At 41.4% G+C, this 17399-nt stretch overlaps 1 protein-coding gene across 7 annotated transcripts in view; it reads left to right on the top strand.

Annotated features, from left to right (window-relative positions):
• LOC113261234 (24-hydroxycholesterol 7-alpha-hydroxylase) overlaps nt 1-15662 on the top strand; it is a 90917-nt gene extending 75255 nt beyond the window's left edge. For 5 of the 7 annotated variants that reach the window (XM_057304011.1, XM_026507312.4, XM_057304010.1 and 2 more), the window contains 2 exons: nt 11605-11692; nt 14614-15662. In XM_057304011.1, the coding sequence (XP_057159994.1) occupies nt 11605-11692; nt 14614-14685 (160 nt within the window). In that variant the 3' untranslated portion in view covers nt 14686-15662. Of the gene's footprint in view, nt 1-4406; nt 6986-8109; nt 8174-11604; nt 11693-14613 lie in introns of those variants that run through there. The other 2 variants (XM_048219746.2, XM_057304008.1) reach the window with 2 other exon arrangements.
• The last annotated feature ends 1737 nt before the right edge of the window (nt 15663-17399 follow it).

The raw sequence follows: 17399 nt of genomic DNA, 5'->3' as shown, positions 1-17399 counted from the left end.
AAGAGTGGCGCGCCGTTCCCTAAGCCCATCTGCAAATCCCATCCCTGCCCCACCCCCTTCCCATAGAGATTGGTTTCAGTGTCGGTGTATGTTTTAAGCAATGCAATTAACTACCAAGGTTTCTGTTGAGACTTCTAGGTCAAACATAATCATTCCTTATGGGATGTGAATAAAGAAGCACTTGGCCCCCAGGACTGGTGGCAGCTATTTTGAGACAATAAAAGCAGGCAGTGTGAGGACGCAGTTAGTAATGCAGATGGGGTACAGAAAGCAACGCGTTCTCTTCAATATAGAAACCAGTCTGATGGGAGTTTTCTGTCGCTTGCAACCAAAAGCATCCTAAGTAATATAATGTCCTCAAAAGTGAAAGTGTTCTTTTAAGGTTTATTGAATTCCATGAAATATTGTATTAACACCCTCTAACCATATCCGTGAATGGTTTCTAAATAGCTTGTGCTTTGCAGAGGGGCTGAGTTTCCTTTACAGTGGGTGTATCACAAAACAAAACAAATGTCACGTCTTAAACTTTTTTCTGGAAGGTCTGGAATTTAAACTATACCATGAGATCATTTCTATTTGGTGAGTGCTTAATCACACCGCAGTCAGTACTATTCCTTTGCCCTTTTGCTTGAATAGGAAGCTTCAAACATTGCATCCAACCTTCATGGCTCATAGTTCATAGTTCTGGAGTTTCGCCACCAGGAGAGGTAGTAGGAAGATTGCCAGCAGCAACTCTGAAAAAAAGGGACCTCGAGAGTGCCTGCCCTCTTTGATGAAACAGAAAACGATGTCTCAAGTCCAGGAAGGACAGAGGTTCTCCCATCCTTTCCTCTTTGTTTTCTTTTCTGCTTTCTCACCTCCTTTTCCCTAGTTCCCGGTCTCTTCTCTCTTCCACAAGCTTTCTTCTTGTCCATCTTGCCCACTTACCTTTATCCCTTTCTCCCCTCCCTACTTTATTCCGGGTTTCCCCCCCTTATTCAGCGTAAGCATCTGCCTGTTCACGCCACAGATATGTCCTCACCATCATCCCCAGTCAAAAGTGTTTCATGTACAGCTGGGGCAGTCTTTATCACCGTGATTTTTGTACTGAAACTAAAAAGGTTGATAAACTACATCTTTTAACATATTTATTTCCCTTTCTCCTTGTCAACTTCCTCTAGATCAGTGATTCTTAAAGTGTGATCCCCAGACCACCAGTAGTAACACTACCTGGAAACGTGCAAAAAATGCAAATTCTTGGGCTCTTCCCCGAACCTAACAAGTCAGAAACTTGGGGAGTGGGGCGCAGCGATCTGTGTTTTAACAAAGCTTTCCAGGAGATTCTGACGTAGGTGAAAGTGTGACAACCACTGGGCCGGAATACTTCGCCTCCTGCCACCAAACTGATTTCATTCTCCTAAAAGATTTCAAAGGCGGCGAGGTTGTGGGGAAAGTACTTCCCCTTTAAGTTGAGCAGCCATGCTTCCATGAAGGATGCCTGTGAAAGTATGTCTCTCTGCTGCCTTCTCTGAATTCCAGGGCGAGATCATTCTATTTTCATAAGCCGCAGCTGGTAGCAACTAGGAATATACTTCAGAGCCCCTGCTCCTGGCAACCGTGGCAGTTTTCCAGCCCATGCTGGCATTGCCCGCAATGACTTCTAGTAGGAAAAAAAAAAGCACGAGATTTTCTTTTCAAAAGCAAGAGAGGGAGGCAATCTCAAAATCAAGACATTAAACGAAAATCATCCGTTTCCCATAATCTTATCATTCCTTCAGGACCCCCTGTTTCTTTCTGATGGAGCCCTGTTCTAGACACCTGGCCTTTTCGAGTGACCCTCTACTCCTCCCTCTCTTTGGCCTTCCGTGACCACTCCCACCTCCTAAACCAGGTCTTCATGCCCAGACATCAGATGACATGATAGTTTCCTAAGCCTTCTCCCAGGCTCTGTTCTCTCTTCTTTCAACCCATCTTACTCACCACACACAGATTAATTGTCCTCAAATAATCATCTCAGACTGTCACTCTGATTAAGACTCTGGCGCTGCCTATAGGCCAAGTTCAACAGCCTAGAACTTGGGCTCTCCATGATCTGACACTGGTTGTACCTTTCGGAACATGGGGAGGCATCTCCCCAGAGGGTCTATAGCTGCCCCCAGCTACAGTGCCCATTCCTTCGCTTGCTCATGCTCTCCTGCTCTCTGCAGGAATGCCCGCACCCAACATGTCTACTTAGTTACAGCCCGTTTCCTTCCGTCAAGGTCTAGCTCAAGTTTGACCTCCTCCAAAGCTACCATCGATTGCTCCAGATCACAGCGCTCTCTCCAGACTCCAAACTTCCGCAGCTCTTTTGTTTCTACCCTTTACTTCATAGTGTCACCCTTTCTCTGTCTCCATGTGCGTTACTAGTGTGAGGTCTGTTTTGTCCGACTCTGGGCTCTCGAGGCCTGTGTGGTGCTCCCTGGACATTTATCTACAAATGGGGAAAACACACAAGTACCAAGTATTTAAGGAATTTTCAATATGTTTATATTTTAATGAGCTTTATTTGTAGATGTGTAATGTTGTCCTTGTAAGTGTAAAAAATAAATCTGTTGTAAATAATATGCCTCATTATTTTCACTGTTTTGACATAGGAGCATTAGGAAAACATTCCTAACATGAATGTAGCTCAGCTTGTTTCTGTAAAAATACAAATTTGTGAAGCCCATTTCCTTTGACATAAAAGGCTTTTAATGTCACGGGGACGTATATGTTAGTCTCTGATATTTTAGGCATCAAACAAAATTCAATAACATGGTAAAGGGCTGGAAAACACTTTTTTTTGCGAGTGTAGAAAAAAATGACTAGTGAATAATTGAGGTAATTTTGCTACAATATTCAACTATTTGGATTTGGAGAAAAATATCATTTTAGTGCATATTATTTATTATCTGTATTATTAATTCACCTTACCTTTCCTTTAACTGGGGTATCGATCAAAATGTTTAGAACCGATATGAAATATGTTAACTTTATGCTTTTTTAATAACTAATACTAACTTAATAACTAAACTAACTTAACACTCCAAGTTAAAAGGAGGAAAATACCAGAGCCTTTCTAGAGCACAGTCTGAATGGGTCCAAACGTCCACTATCATTTTACCTTAAGCGAAGTGCAGCTTTATGAGTTTAAAGAACGTCACAGGGACTTGAGTTACTTAAGGAAATGCCTTACAGATTGTCGTGGGAAGCTCTTTTAATGAATTGATAAATATTTTCTCTAATCATTTCTAGTCAAAATATACATAGTCTTTCTCACATGTTTACTCTTAAATAGCTTGTGAACGTCGGTCTTGTTTCTGTTCTTATCTGCGTGATAGAGGAACTATGTGTCGCGGGCCTTCTGTGTGTCATAATGCTTAACGAAACGGCCTTTTCACACACGGGTAGGATTTTTCAATAAGCACAGTTTATTCACAAGGTCTGCAGAACGTTCGGGATCAAAGACCCAGCCCTGTCACTCAACCCTCCATGAACAGGGTCGTCCTGCTCTGCCAGCTTCATCTCTCATCACCTCACCTCCTGGAAGGCAGGGCGTGAAGCCCTCACAAGCCCCCCGATGTTCCAGGGCCCCTCGTGAGCCTGTGCCTTGGAACGGGTTGTCCCCCTGGCCCGAGCGCCTTCTTCCCCGGAGCGGCCACCACCCTGCCCTCCAGAGTGTTTACGGTCCTCAGGCTGCTGCAGTGGCTCTGCTCGAAGAACCGGACAGGACGGGTGCCAACGGTCCTCTACGCCAGGGGGCCCCGCTCACAGCCGGGCACCGCTCTCTAGCAGACCACTGTCAGAGAAGGGCTAAAGCCAGAGTGGCAAGAAAATAGGATTTGTTTGGATCGAGTGGAACCTGCAAAACTTTTATAATTCTCAAATGCAGAATTAGCCAGAATTTTCCAGTGCTGCCAGGCAAGCGTCGAATATTCGGAAGTCGCTGCTTATTCTACTCACCCAAAACGTCAGCTCGGTTATCTGAAAAAGGGATCTCATAGAATTTACTTCCAGGAAGGGAGCTAAGTACTGAGAACTGGTCGTTTCAGTAACTGGGAGCTTTGATGTCAAATTTCATATGTTGGTGCTCGTTGCCGCATTTTCCATTTGATACGGGGGCTTGTGCCCTCCGTGAAATACTTCATGGGGTTTTAGAGATACCACTCTCTTTCTCTTATGCTACCCCTTTGGCTACTCCTTCCCAGTCTCCTTTGCTCATCTTTCTCACCTTCCTGACCTCCAAATATTGGAGTGTCCCCGAACTCTCTTGTCAGATTTCTAGTTTGTTTTGTTTCTGTTTTTTTTCTATTTAACTTACTCCTGAAGTGAGCTCTCATGTCCCATGGCTCTAACTATTCCTCTGAACAATGATGACTCTGTATCTATATCTTGTATGTCTCCAGGCCTGACTGAATCCCTCCTAAGCATCAGGCCCATTTACCCAGCGTCCCCTCAGCGTCTACACTGGTTGTCTGGACGGCAGGCTGTGCTTAACAGGTCCCAGACTGGGCTCCAAAAGACAGCTCCTCGGCCTGCCCTTTCTTCATCCTCACTATTACTGAGGTAAATAGCAGCTGTATCCTTGCCTTTCCTCGGGTCAAAAACTCAACCTCAGGTCAACAGTCATTCTTGAGTCTGTGTCGTCCACATCTATAAGGCAAAGCCCATCATCCAGAGAATATCTGGTCTCTCACTCTGGCTCACCACTGTTTCTACCATCCTGGTCCGAGTCGCCCCTTTCTATTGTCTGGAAAACTGTAAAGGCTTCCGAATCAATCTTCTGGGCTCCATCTACAACACCTTATGTTTTCTTCTCGATGTAGCAGTCAGAATCATTCTTTTGAAACTTAAGTCACATTTGCTCAAAACTGTCCAATGGCTTCCCATCTCGCAGAATAAAGTGTAGTCTTCAGCATGCCCCATGGGCTGTCTACTTGCCTGGGGTATTTCTCTGACACCCCCTCCCCCTTTCTTGCTCATCTTTGGCAATACTAGCCTCGTCGCTGTTCCTCATTCTCCTTCCTCTGGATTTGTGCACCTTCTCCTCCCCCTGCATGGAATTCTGTACCCAGATATTCAGATGGCGCATTCTCCTCCTCCATGCCAATGTCTGCTGAAATGCCACCTCCTCAGGGAGACCTTCCTCACCTGAAATATGGTAGCCCACACCGTCACTCCCTTTCCCATTATCTTATTTATTATTTTAGTACTTTTTCTTGTACTTGATATATGCATTCCTCGTTTACTTATTTGCTGCCTACTTACTGTCTCTCTGCTAGAATTTAAGCATTTTTATGAAAGCGTGAGTGGTTTGGTTGTTTACAAAAGTGGCTTTTGTTAACTTCAGCACTTTAAGAGCATAAAGCACAGAAATTCAATGAACATTGAATGGATAAATGAATGGAGATCTCATTTTATTATAAGAACTCAGTATGGAACCTAAGTGACAGTTCACTGTTCCCATAACAGTCACTCTTTTCCTGGAGGGGTAAGGAGGAAGGGCACGTGACTTACACCCACATCCTTAGTTGTCTCCTCCAAATTTGACCCTTAGTGTTCTGTGATGTTTGCCGCAGTCCCAGCTCCTCATGGTAGACGAGGTGCCATTTCTTTCACACTATCTCTAGCAGAGAGAGGAAAGTGAGGCTCTTCATGCTTCCTGTTATCTTATTATCTCTTTACTCTTCATAGTACTGCCGCACAGGACCATGTAAGTGCATCACTCTTGACTGCATTTTAAAAAATGCTTACAGTTTTGATTCCAGACCATCGCAACGAAGCAATTATTGCAATAAAGTGAGTCAGATGAAATTTTTGGTTTCCCAGTGCGTACAAAAGTTATCTTTACGCTGCAGTGTGGTCCGTTAAGTGTGCAATAGCATTATGTCTAAAAAATGCACATACCTGACTTTAAAAATATCTTATTGCTAAAACCGTGCTAACTATAAGCTAAGCTGAACTTTCAGCGAGTAGTAATCACTGATCACAGATCACCATAACGAGTGTAATAATAATGAAAAAGTTTGAAATATTGTGAAAATTACCAAAATATGACTGAGAGACACAAAGTGAGCAAATGCTGTTGGAAAAATGGCAGCGATAGACTTGCTCAATGCAGGGTTGCCACAAACCTTCCGTTTGTAATAGAGGCAGTATCTGTGAAATGCAATAAAATGAGGTATGCCTGTGGTATAGTCAGGGAAATAGAAACATTGTACACAGGGCGCCTGGGTGGCTTAGTCGGTTAAGCATCCAACCTGTGATTTCCACTCGGGTCATGATCTCCTGCATCATGAGATTGAGCCCACATGGGGCTCTGCACTCAGCCGGAGTCCGCTTGAGATTCTCTCTCTCTGCTCCTCTCCCTCCACTCACGCTCTCGCTCTCTCTCTCTCGAGTAAATAAATAAATCTTTTTTTTAATTGTACATAAAATATTTCTTTTACCCGGGTGCCTGGGTGGCTCAGTCAAGTGAGTGTCTGACTCTTGATTTCGGCTCGCGTCGTGATCTCAGGGTTGTGGGATTGATCCCCAAGTTCCCCAAGGACTCGTACCCCCCAAGGGCTCCATGCTCCACACAGAGTCTGCTAAAGATTCTTTCTCTCCCTCTCCTTCTGCCCTCCCACTCAGCTCTCTCTCAAATAAATAAAATCTTTAAAAATATGTATTTCTTTTACCATAGTCCAGGAGAAAAGCACTTCACAGGAAGTCCCCTGTCCCTACCATTGTCTCCTGTACACAGGGCTGTGCTTGTCTGTTGCAAAATAGCCACAGAGCAGTCACCCTTCACCCTCCCTTTCACTTCATCCCTTCCCCAAGGACTAGCTTTCATTCCAAGATCCATCACCTTCCTCCACTTGTGCATTTCTCAAAGTCTGAGTGTAAAACTTTGAGATAGCACGACTATCCACCATTGTCCTTGGGACTTGAGTTCCTCAAAACAGTCTTCTGCGGGCACGGCACAACATTTCCCCCTCTCTCAAGATATGTTCAAATGTGTATTCTTCAAATTCTCTACTGAATAATTGACCGCCATTTCAACATCTCTCTTTCTCATAGCTCCCAAAGACAATCATCTTTTTTTCCTACAAGATAGTATGCTCTAGGGGCGCCTGGGTGGCTCAGTCGTTAAGCGTCTGCCTTCGGCTCAGGGCGTGATCCCAGCGTTCTGGGATCGAGCCCCGCATCAGGCCTCCGCTGTGAGCCTGCTTCTTCCTCTCCCACTCCCCCTGCTTGTGTTCCCTCTCTCGCTGGCTGTCTCCATCTCTGTCAAATAAATAAATAAAATCTTTTTTTTTAAAAAAAAAAAGATAGTATGCTCTAAATCTATAAAGAGGAAATTAAATATTATTCTCAAATTATCAAGGATGGTCTCTCTCACAATAGAGTAGTGTATTATTATAAAGAACAATGTTTACTTTTTTCTTTCAAATTTTCAAAGATGTTTTGTTGTCTTCTGGCTTTCATGGTTTCTGATGAGAAGTCTGTTATCATTTAAATTTATTTATTTATTGTGTCTTCCCCCACCTCCACCCCCCCAGCTGCTTTTAAGATTTTTTTTTCTTTGTCACTGTTTTCCAACAATTTTTTTAAAATATTTTATTTATTTATCAGAGAGAGAGAGTGAGCAAGAGAGAGAGAGAGAGCACAAGCAGGGGGAGCGGCAGGCAGAGGGAGAAGTGGGCTCCCTGCTGAGCAAGGAGCCCCATGTGGACTCTATCCCAGGACCATGGGATTGTGACCTGAGCCAAAGGCAGATGCGTAACTGACTGAGCCACTCAGGCGTCCCTGTTTTCCAACAATTTGATTATTATTTGCCTTGGAATTGTTTTCTTTATGTTTCTTTTGCTTTGGGTTCATTGTGTTTCTTAGCTCTGTAAATTAATAGTTTTAACAAATTTGAAAATGTTTCAGCCATTTTTTCTTCAAATATTTTTCCTGCACACCTATTTGCATCTCCAAATTACGTGTATGTTATACTCCTTGATATTATTTTGTAGGTTACTTATACGCTATTTATTTCTTTTTTTGGTCTTTTTAATCTATGTACTTCATTTTTGATATTTTCCATTGTTTTATTGAGTTCCATGATCTTTTCTTTTGCAGGGTCTTATCGTCTGTTCATCGCATCCAGTGTATTTTCATTGAAGAGCCTTTTTCATTGTTAGAAGTTTGGTTTGATTTTTTTTTATTTTTTTAAATTTTAAATTTTAAATTTTCCATTTCTTTCTTCATTGAGCTTCTACCTTTTTGAACATCCGGATTATATCTAACTGGCTGTCTCCAATATCTGTCATTTCAGAGTCTATTTCTTTTAAATGATTTTTCTCTTACTCATGTGCCATGTTTCCCTGTTTCTTCTTGGCACGGTCATTTTTTGAACAAATTCAGGACATTAATTTTAAGAGTCACAGATACTAGATTTTATTGTATTCTTTTAGTTTTAGGCTTTACCGTGGCATATAGTTAGTTGCTCAGAAAAACAACTTTTCAAGACTTGTTCGTAAGCTTTGTTAAGGTAAAGCAGGAGTGGCATTTAATTTTAAGATAAGATGTTATCACTTCCAAGGCGATGACCTTGTAAAGACTATTCAGTTGTCCAGGTGTTATAAGATCTTCCCACTCTTGCATGTGGGAACGCAGGCTTAGTATCCTGTGGGAGCCCTGGGCTCTATTCACCTTATTGCTCTCCTTAGCTTTCTTTCTCATCTTTATCTCCACCTCAGTAGTTTCCTCCCACATGCTGAGATCAGTACTCAGCCAAATACCCAAGGAAACCCCCACGTATTTCTCTGAAGCACTCTTGCTCTCTCTGTGAAACTCCCTCCTCTCTTTTAGTCTTTCCTCCAAATTCTAGTCTCTGAATTTTGAAATCTGTCCTTTTTAATTTAGGGAGACTGTCAGGTCTGTGTGGGCTTTCCCCTCCTTGCACTGTGACCTGGAAACTGCCACGGACAGTGAGTTGGAGATTGCAGGGCTCACCTCACTTAGTTCTTTTCTCTTGGGAATTTCCATCCTACACTGTAAATCTTACTCTGTTTTTGAGTTATTTAGGGAAGGATATGACCAGAAGTAGAAGTTCCATTTTGTTAGAAGTTTGACAAAAATTTAGTTGTGAGAAATTCTGAACCTGCACACAAATTAGCAGAATTGCTTTTTCTTAGAATTGCTCTTGGAATCAAATCAGTCAATATTGTATATGTTTTGGGGTTTTTTGGGGGGATTATTTATTTATTTATTTATTTAAATTTTTTTTCTTTTTAAATGATTTTTATTATATTATGTTAGTCACCATACAGTACATCCCCAGCTTCCGATATAAAGTTCGATGATTCATTAGTTGCGTATAACACCCAGTGCACCATGCAATATGTGCCCTCCTTACTACCCATCACCAGCCTATCCCATTCCCCCACCCCCCTCCCCTCTGAGGCCCTCAGTTTATCTCATAGACATTGATAGTCTCTTAGAATAAATTGTTTTTAGCACATATAAGTAAGTAGGGTTAAATTCCCATCATAAATATTTGTGAAGAAGTGATGTGTTATCCAGATGGGTTTTAACCACACCTGGAGTACTCCAGATTTCATTTGAAGTAAAATATAGACAAGATGTTTCAAGAATACTAGTAGGAAACAAATACAATTACCTGAGATGAATATGAGATAATTCATATTCAGTCACTCAATAAATCTTGAGGATTCAGTGGAACAATGGTTCCCACTGTTTGTGAGTACTGTCATTCATAAGGGGTACAGGCATGCAAACAATCAACTGTAATATGGTAAGGTAAAGTCACATTGTAGGTAGGACATTGGTGGAGGAATATGTAAAGTGCCACAGAAACACGGAGAAGAAAGAAAGCTGGAAAGGGCAGGAAATTGATTTTGTTTTATGGAAGGCATCTCTTCCCATCATCTACTAATTCATTCATTCATTCCATTACATTCATAACATGATTAGGGATCAGTAGTGTGCTCTCACTGATAAGTCCCAACAGTACCATTCCTCCTCTAGGAGAGAAATGGCTAACAAGCAATTGCAATTCAGTGCAATAGATGCTATGGCTGAGATGTGCACAGGGGACCACAGAAGTGGAGAGGAGGGGCACCTCATCGCAGAAGCAAGTGGTCAGAGAATGCCTTCAGAGGAGGAGACAGGGAAAGGGCTTGCAACAGACAGCATCACCATTCAGGAAATGTTAGGTATACAGGGTAGTTAGAGCATGGGTTTCAAAGAGGAGTCAGTGGGGAGGAAGCTAGGGAGATAGATGGGGGCATATGTTCAAAGGCTGTGTGTGTTCTCTTACGGCATTTGGAAGAAAATAGGGAGCATTGACCGATAATGTGTGTGTGTGTGTGTGTGTGTGTGTGTGTAAAATGAGGAATAATGATAGATTTATGTTTTAGGAAGTTCACTCCAATGGTAGAGTGAAGGATAAAGTGGAGCAAAGTGAAACTGGAAGCAGGAAGATTAATCTGGAAGCTAAGCTATTTTAGTAATCCAGGAGACCAGTCATGAAGAACCGCAGTGAGGCAGTAGTGGAGGGACCGGAGATAAGACAAGAAGGAGAGGGATTGGGTAGTATTTAGAAGCTAGAACAAAAGGACTCAGTGCCTAATTGAATATAGAGAGTGAAAAAGAGAACTGAGTCTATGATGACTTCCAATTTTATGACCTGTTGGAATGGTTGTATTCATTAAGAATTGGGACCGCTAACAGGCATTGCTTACCCCTAGGAGAGCTCAAAATAATGCACTGAGATGCAACAAGAAAACAGCAGAATTCCATTTATACTGTTCTCTATATTTTTAGTTTCTATTTGTGTGTCTTACAAAGTATATAGTAAACTAATACAGTAGTATGTGTATATACTTTATAAGTTAACGAGTATCAGTATATTGTCGGGTGTGCTCAAAAATTTCATTATCAGGGTGTATGATTGAAAAGTATGGAGACATCTGAGTGAAGGATTGCAAAAGGAATAATAAATGTGGTATTTAATGGGGAATTTGGTAGTAATGGGGTAGTTATGGGTAGGTATTTGCCTATGAACATTTAGGCAGTAATTTCTAGTGGGCAATAAGAGTCTAGGTCAGACGAGAGTGTCCAATAGACCTTTCTGTGATCATGCAAAATGTTCTAAAGATGTACTGTCCAGTATGGAGACCAGTAGCCACATATCACTATTGAGTACTTGAAATATGGCTAATGCAACTGAGGAACTGAAATTTATCATTTTGTTTAATTTTAATTTATTTAAGTTTAAATAGCCACATGTAGCTAATGGCTACCATGATGGGAAGCATTGATCTAAAACTTTGAAGAGAGACCTGGGCTCTCATTTATTGAGTGCTTCCACTGGCTAAGCACTTTACATATATTTTAAGCAATTTAATCATCCCAGCTATCCTCTGGAGTAGACAGTATTATAAAAGAAAAGAGTAAGTTCTTCCTTACTCTCACCTTTTAATGGCAGAAGTTCATATTGTGAAGAAGAGCATACTTGCTCTGAAATATGTGTACTTTCTAGATATTCTCTCTTGGTAGATATTTATGCATCTTTCACAACCAAGTGACAATATTATATTTTTCTTTCAGGTGGTTTGCTCTGTTACAGATTCAAATATGTATTATTTTAATACTTTATAAATATGACTGTAGTCTTCTGGATCCATTACCAAAACAGGTAAATGTTTTCAGAATTTTGACTATCATGGTTTTTGAATTTGGTGTAAATTCTAACCCCTTGGTTTTAATTACTAGAGGTAAGCTGCTAATTTCCTTACCTAGACTTGATCTTAACAGGTGTCTTACATAGAACAAGACTGAGAAGATACCCTCTTTATTCCCTTACTTCTGGATCTACTGTATATGCCATGGTACCATAAGACCAGGACCGAATAGCGGTGTTCCCACCCCTTAGAGTGTTAAGGAGGCCCTCAGTGAATTCACCAATTTTGATCCTGTTCCCTGTGCTAAATAGACATGGCCTTGATGTTGGGCTTGTTTCCCTAGAGAGGCACGTCTATGGGTCCCAAACTGAACCATCGGTTTTAGAGGCAAGTCATAGCCCTTGGTCCATTTGGGAGGCAATGGCATGGAAGAAAACAGCAGACAGTGAGCAACAGTAAAGACAGTAAGCAAAATGAAAAGGCTGTGACCTTATTCCTACCTCTGCCCATCGAATAGTGTCATCATTGAACTCCTCTGTGTTTCTATTGGTCTGTTCTCCTAGACCAATGGCTTTCAAACTGGCACAAATATCAAAATGACCTGGAAGGTAGGGGGCTTTTTAGAACACAGAGTACTGGGCCCCATCCCCAGAGTTCCTGATCTAGGACATCTGGGGAAGGCAATAATTCGCATTTTTAACCAGTTCCCAGTGCTGGCGATGCTGCTGGTCTGGATAACACTCTTTGAGGACCACTGTCCTAGGAAACAGGGCAAGTTCAACTTAATTCCAGATGTTCGGAAGTCATTTTGAAGACTCTGGATAAAATGTGCTGTGTCAACTGAGGGTAAAGCTCAGAAATTAAGCATTGCAATTTCAGGGCTATTCACATAGCATGTTGTGCTTTGATTCACTCTTGATATAATAAGGCTAATGTATGGAGGGATAAATAAAACTCTTGGGTGACATTTCAATAGAAATTATGTAAGTGCTAAGTGACACAGACAATATTATATCACTCATAAATATGCACATTTCAGCACTTTCCCCCGATTTCTTTTGCACTTCTATTTTGAGTACACTAACTACCAGGGATGAAGAGCCCTCGAAATCGTACGATGAAAGGGAAATCAAAAAACCCTTCACAAAGGTTCTCAGCAAGTATAGTTTTATTATCAAAATGAGGATCGGAGCCAGGCATATACCCATGAAATAGCAGCTCCTGGTTCACCGAGGTGGATGTCACAATTTTGCCCAGGACGGGTTCCCCATCCAAATATGTTCCCACTGGGGCGCCTGGGTGGCACAGCGGTTAAGCGTCTGCCTTCGGCTCAGGGCGTGATCCCAGCGTTGTGGGATCGAGCCCCACATCAGGCTCCTCCGCTAGGAGCCTGCTTCTTCCTCTCCCGCTCCCCCTGCTTGTGTTCCCTCTCTCGCTGGCTGTCTCTGTCTCTGTCGAATAAATAAATAAAAAATCTTTAAAAAAAAAAAACAAATATGTTCCCACCAGTGAGAGGACACAAGAACGCCTTATCAGATTAGAAGATTGACTTTGTTCTTCCTCTCCCACTCCCCCTGCTTGTGTTCCCTCTCTCGCTGGCTGTCTCTATCTCTGTCAAATAAATAAATAAAATCTTTAAAAAAAAAAAAGAAAGAAGAATTGACATTTGTCAAAACCGTGTAACACCTAAGCCTAGCAATCAGTAATTTTCACCAGCTCCTCAGGCAAGATTTTGCCCAGTACTTTCTACCTAGCCGAGAATTCCATTTGTTATATTTATTATACTATTCTACACACATTCTATTTCTGTTTTAGCACTTCTAAGGACATTTTTCAAGAAATATTATCTTTAAAAAAGGGGGAAAATATTATCTCACTTTGTAAAAAGTATGTCTAAGCGAATTCTCCTGCTCTCAAAGGGCATTTCATTTCATAATTCTTATTCTAGAAAGAGATGAATTGAAATTATGTAATTATTGGACTTGTTTTAATAAATTGTAAAATGAGGTGATCAAAAAATACAAGAAATGACCTTCAAATTACCAGGCTCTTGTAGGAGATGGGAGGGGATGGGCTGCTAGAGCATGTTCTGAACGCTCTTGTCAAGCATGGGGGCATCTTTGGGATTGGAAATCGGCTTCCCCAAAGTAATATGCTTGTCATAGTAACAAAAATCAAATGCTAGAACCCCCAATTTTAATTTTGCAGAAGCCCAGTGTTTTATTTTATCTCAAAGGGTCTTAGGAAATTAATTTTAACTCTCATTAAGAACCAAACACTAAGCAAATATTATAAAGCTTTCCAAGATCCATGATCAGGCAGCCTTGTCCAGATGCTGGCAATGGGGGCTGTTCATTTTGAAGCATTTATAAGACCAACTTCAATTCTCTTGCACAAGCAAGCACATTTTTGCTAATATAGTGAAGTTTTGCTTGTTTGGTTGGTTGGTTTTGTTCTGTTTTGCTTTTTGGGGTGTCATGAATCCTCAGATAATCTCATGAAACCTATGGATCCCTTTCTAGAAAAGTACATAACTTTTCATAACCACAAATTTGTGGTTGCAATTTCAAGGAGTCCATGGCAACCCTGCACCTTGTTCAATCAACTCCCCTCAGAATCTCCTTGTTAAGAAGCCCATGCTGTGTCTTGTGTATTCAAATCTGACAATAGACTGATGACTTAAATTGGACTGATTGTCTTTTCCTTACTCAAGATCTTCCCCCACCCTCAAGGCTGATGGAACAGGTTGCAAATGTTCTGTTCCTTGAATGGAAGACTAAAATTGATGCTTGACATTATAAGACACATCAAGCAAACACTTCTGGTCTTCTAAACCTAGACTTTGTACTTTTAGAGATAATAACACTTGAATAAAACTTTTTCTAAAAACTTATGTCTCTTAATTTCTATATTTCTTCTGCATTTCTGCTTTTAGAGTCCTCTCCATTTGGTGGGTGTCCAACAGCCAGAAGGACAATGCCGGATTGAATTTAAACAAAGAAAATGACATCTGTTGGGCCTAAAGAGGCCCAGGGCCTTCTGGAAGAGTGATTGTCCCATCCACTAACCTGGCAGCATCTAGACCTGAGCTCTACTAAAACATACTGCTTAGCTTTGTTTTAGGATTTAGTTCAAGAGAATGTCTAAGTGGTAGGTGTGTTTGGTAACGTCAGAGTAGACCAAGAATCTGACAGCACTCTCACCGATACGAGATCTGAATACATGGTTTACAGAAAACGTTTAAACGATTTAAATAAGAGACATTTCCCTAGGAGTTGTAATTGGGTTTCATGCATAACAGTATTAAAACTTTAAATAGAAATAATGCCACTTGAATGAAGATCTTAGTAAACTGTGAAGGCAACATACTTAAATTTCTATTTTGAAAAAGGCTGAACGTCTTTGACTCTAAGAAAATATTAAATAGTAATTTCTGGAAATTTTTTGGTTTTCCTAATATGATTCTCACCTGGCAATTGGAATTCTTAAGTTCTATTAATATAATTCTTTATGGTAAACAGGACTAGTGCTGAAACACTGCATAAAATGATAGTTTTCTAAGACCTGCGAAGACAAGGAGCATGTCTTACACTCATTCTGTGCCCAGCTATACCTAGGACAGCGCCCTCTGTATAAGGTGTATTCAGTAAAGGTATGCTGATTGATACACTGATTCGTATTTTAATGAAGGTGAAAGCACTCTTTTGATTCAAGGCAATAATAGTTATAGGTGAAGAGGTAATATTTTTGTGGGTAGAAACACAGATAAAGGGATGTCAAGGCAAATAACAGCATTTGAATGTACTACTTAGGACTTCTGCCTGAAATATTTACTATAAAACCCTGAAAAGAAATCCCGTCATGCCCCGGGGGAAACATACGACACTAGTAACAGAATGATCAGTGATGTCGTGATTTGTCGTCTAATAGTCAGTAAAATGCTGCTTGCCTCCTTTATTTCACAATAAATAAGCTTTGTGTGCATGTCGTCTTCTGGATTATTTGCTCCCCTGTGCTAGAATGATCCTGCAGAGTTGATAATGATTGCTTAGTCATCTATTTCCAACCAATGAGCAGATGACTCCCTAGGAGAAATTAAGTACTCCGGAGTGCATTAACTCTTCCAGACTAATACAGCGATTCTGAAGCTTAGCTACCAGCTTGCAGGTTAGCTTAGCGGGTTTGGGGTCTAGAAACTGGGGGGATGAAGGAAGCAGCTTAGAAGACCTGGCAGGGTCTGCTAATTATGGCAGGAGTGTTCTTAGGGCAGACGTGTCCTCCCGAACAGCCGAGACCCACAATGAAACACTATTTGCTTCTAATATGCACTTCAGCTGAATTTGCAGCCACCCAGGGCTAGTGTTTATCTCCATATTCCTGCTTGGTAAGGAAAAATGTTAGCTGGCAAGTTTATGCGCTTTAAAAAAGAATGCAGACACAGGAGATCCATTGACCTTTGGTAAAAATGGTAAAAATAAAATAATGGTAAAAGAAATATATTTGGAGGTCCCATATCTTTTTATTTCCCTGGCCTGGGATTTTATATTATATATCTAAATCACGGCTTTGTCCAGGGTAAAGAGTTCGAAGTGGCTGGCTCTCCCCTTGAGGGATGGTGAGTAAGAACTCAGGATTGCCCTCTTCTGGTAGTCAGGCATTCAGCTGGGGCAGTGGCTATGTCAGCTTTGGTGAGAGCCTCCATCTTGTCAGCCATTGTCCAAATTTTCTTTCAGGTCTCGATCAACCAACCAAACTTTTTGCCATTGCCTAAGAGTCTACGTATATTCTTACCTCAGACTATTTCTCCCTCCACACAAAGGACATGGCCAAGTATATACTGCTCAAAACTCTGCCCGGTGGGAGAATTTCCCCTCACCACTGTCCTTTGGGGACACTCTTGAATGTGGCTGAGTGGAGTAGAAGTCAACTAGTTTGCTCCATCATATCAAGCCAACCAATATGTCATCCAGGCCCAAGATTTTTTCTCTCCTCTGTCAGCTAGTCATACCCAATGGGCCAAAGGTGTGAATTAAGAGAGATCCATCAGCCTAACAGAGGTAAGTGATGACCTGTTTATGTAACTGACTTCTGGACTTGCTCAAACCTGATCCCAAATGGACCATATTCATTGTATAATGGATTGCTGCTGATAAAATACTTGGTAAATATAACAATACCCAGTTCATGATGCGTAGCTCTGGTCAAATGCTCACTTGGCATATTTAGGCATTGGAGGCTTAGAAGTATGTTAGGAGCTGGTTTTCAAATGATAAATAGTTTTTAGCTGCAGGAGGCATGATCTTACTCTGGAATCCTAGGGAATCTATCCTTCTATCTATTGGCCTATCACCACTGGTAGTGGTAATGCTTGGAGTGTAATCAGAGCTTGAAGATGCTACTGGTGAGCCAACAGTGGACGTGGAAGAAATCTCGCTTGCAGTTGATGAACTTGAAGGCATGTCCTTGTAGGGTGGACTTGCATGGAGGCACAAGATGATCAAGCCCTTATCCTTTGAATTGACTTCCAGAGAGTACCCTGATGTCAAATGCTTGTCAAGATCTGGGTAGATGTTGAACTTGTGGCCCAATCTTAGGAGGCAGGTTTTCAAAGTCACAGTGGATCTTGTTGTACTTTTTCTACCTGAAGCCCATGTAAACACAGTTGAAGAATAGACTTGCTGTTGCACACGCAGTATGCTGAAGAAGGCGTAGGAGGAGAGA

The sequence above is a fragment of the Ursus arctos genome, unplaced genomic scaffold, assembly GCF_023065955.2.
Source record: "Ursus arctos isolate Adak ecotype North America unplaced genomic scaffold, UrsArc2.0 scaffold_29, whole genome shotgun sequence".
NCBI lineage: Eukaryota > Metazoa > Chordata > Mammalia > Carnivora > Ursidae > Ursus > Ursus arctos.
Note: the sequence above shows the minus strand (reverse complement) of the source record. Positions and strands in the feature narration are given on the sequence as shown.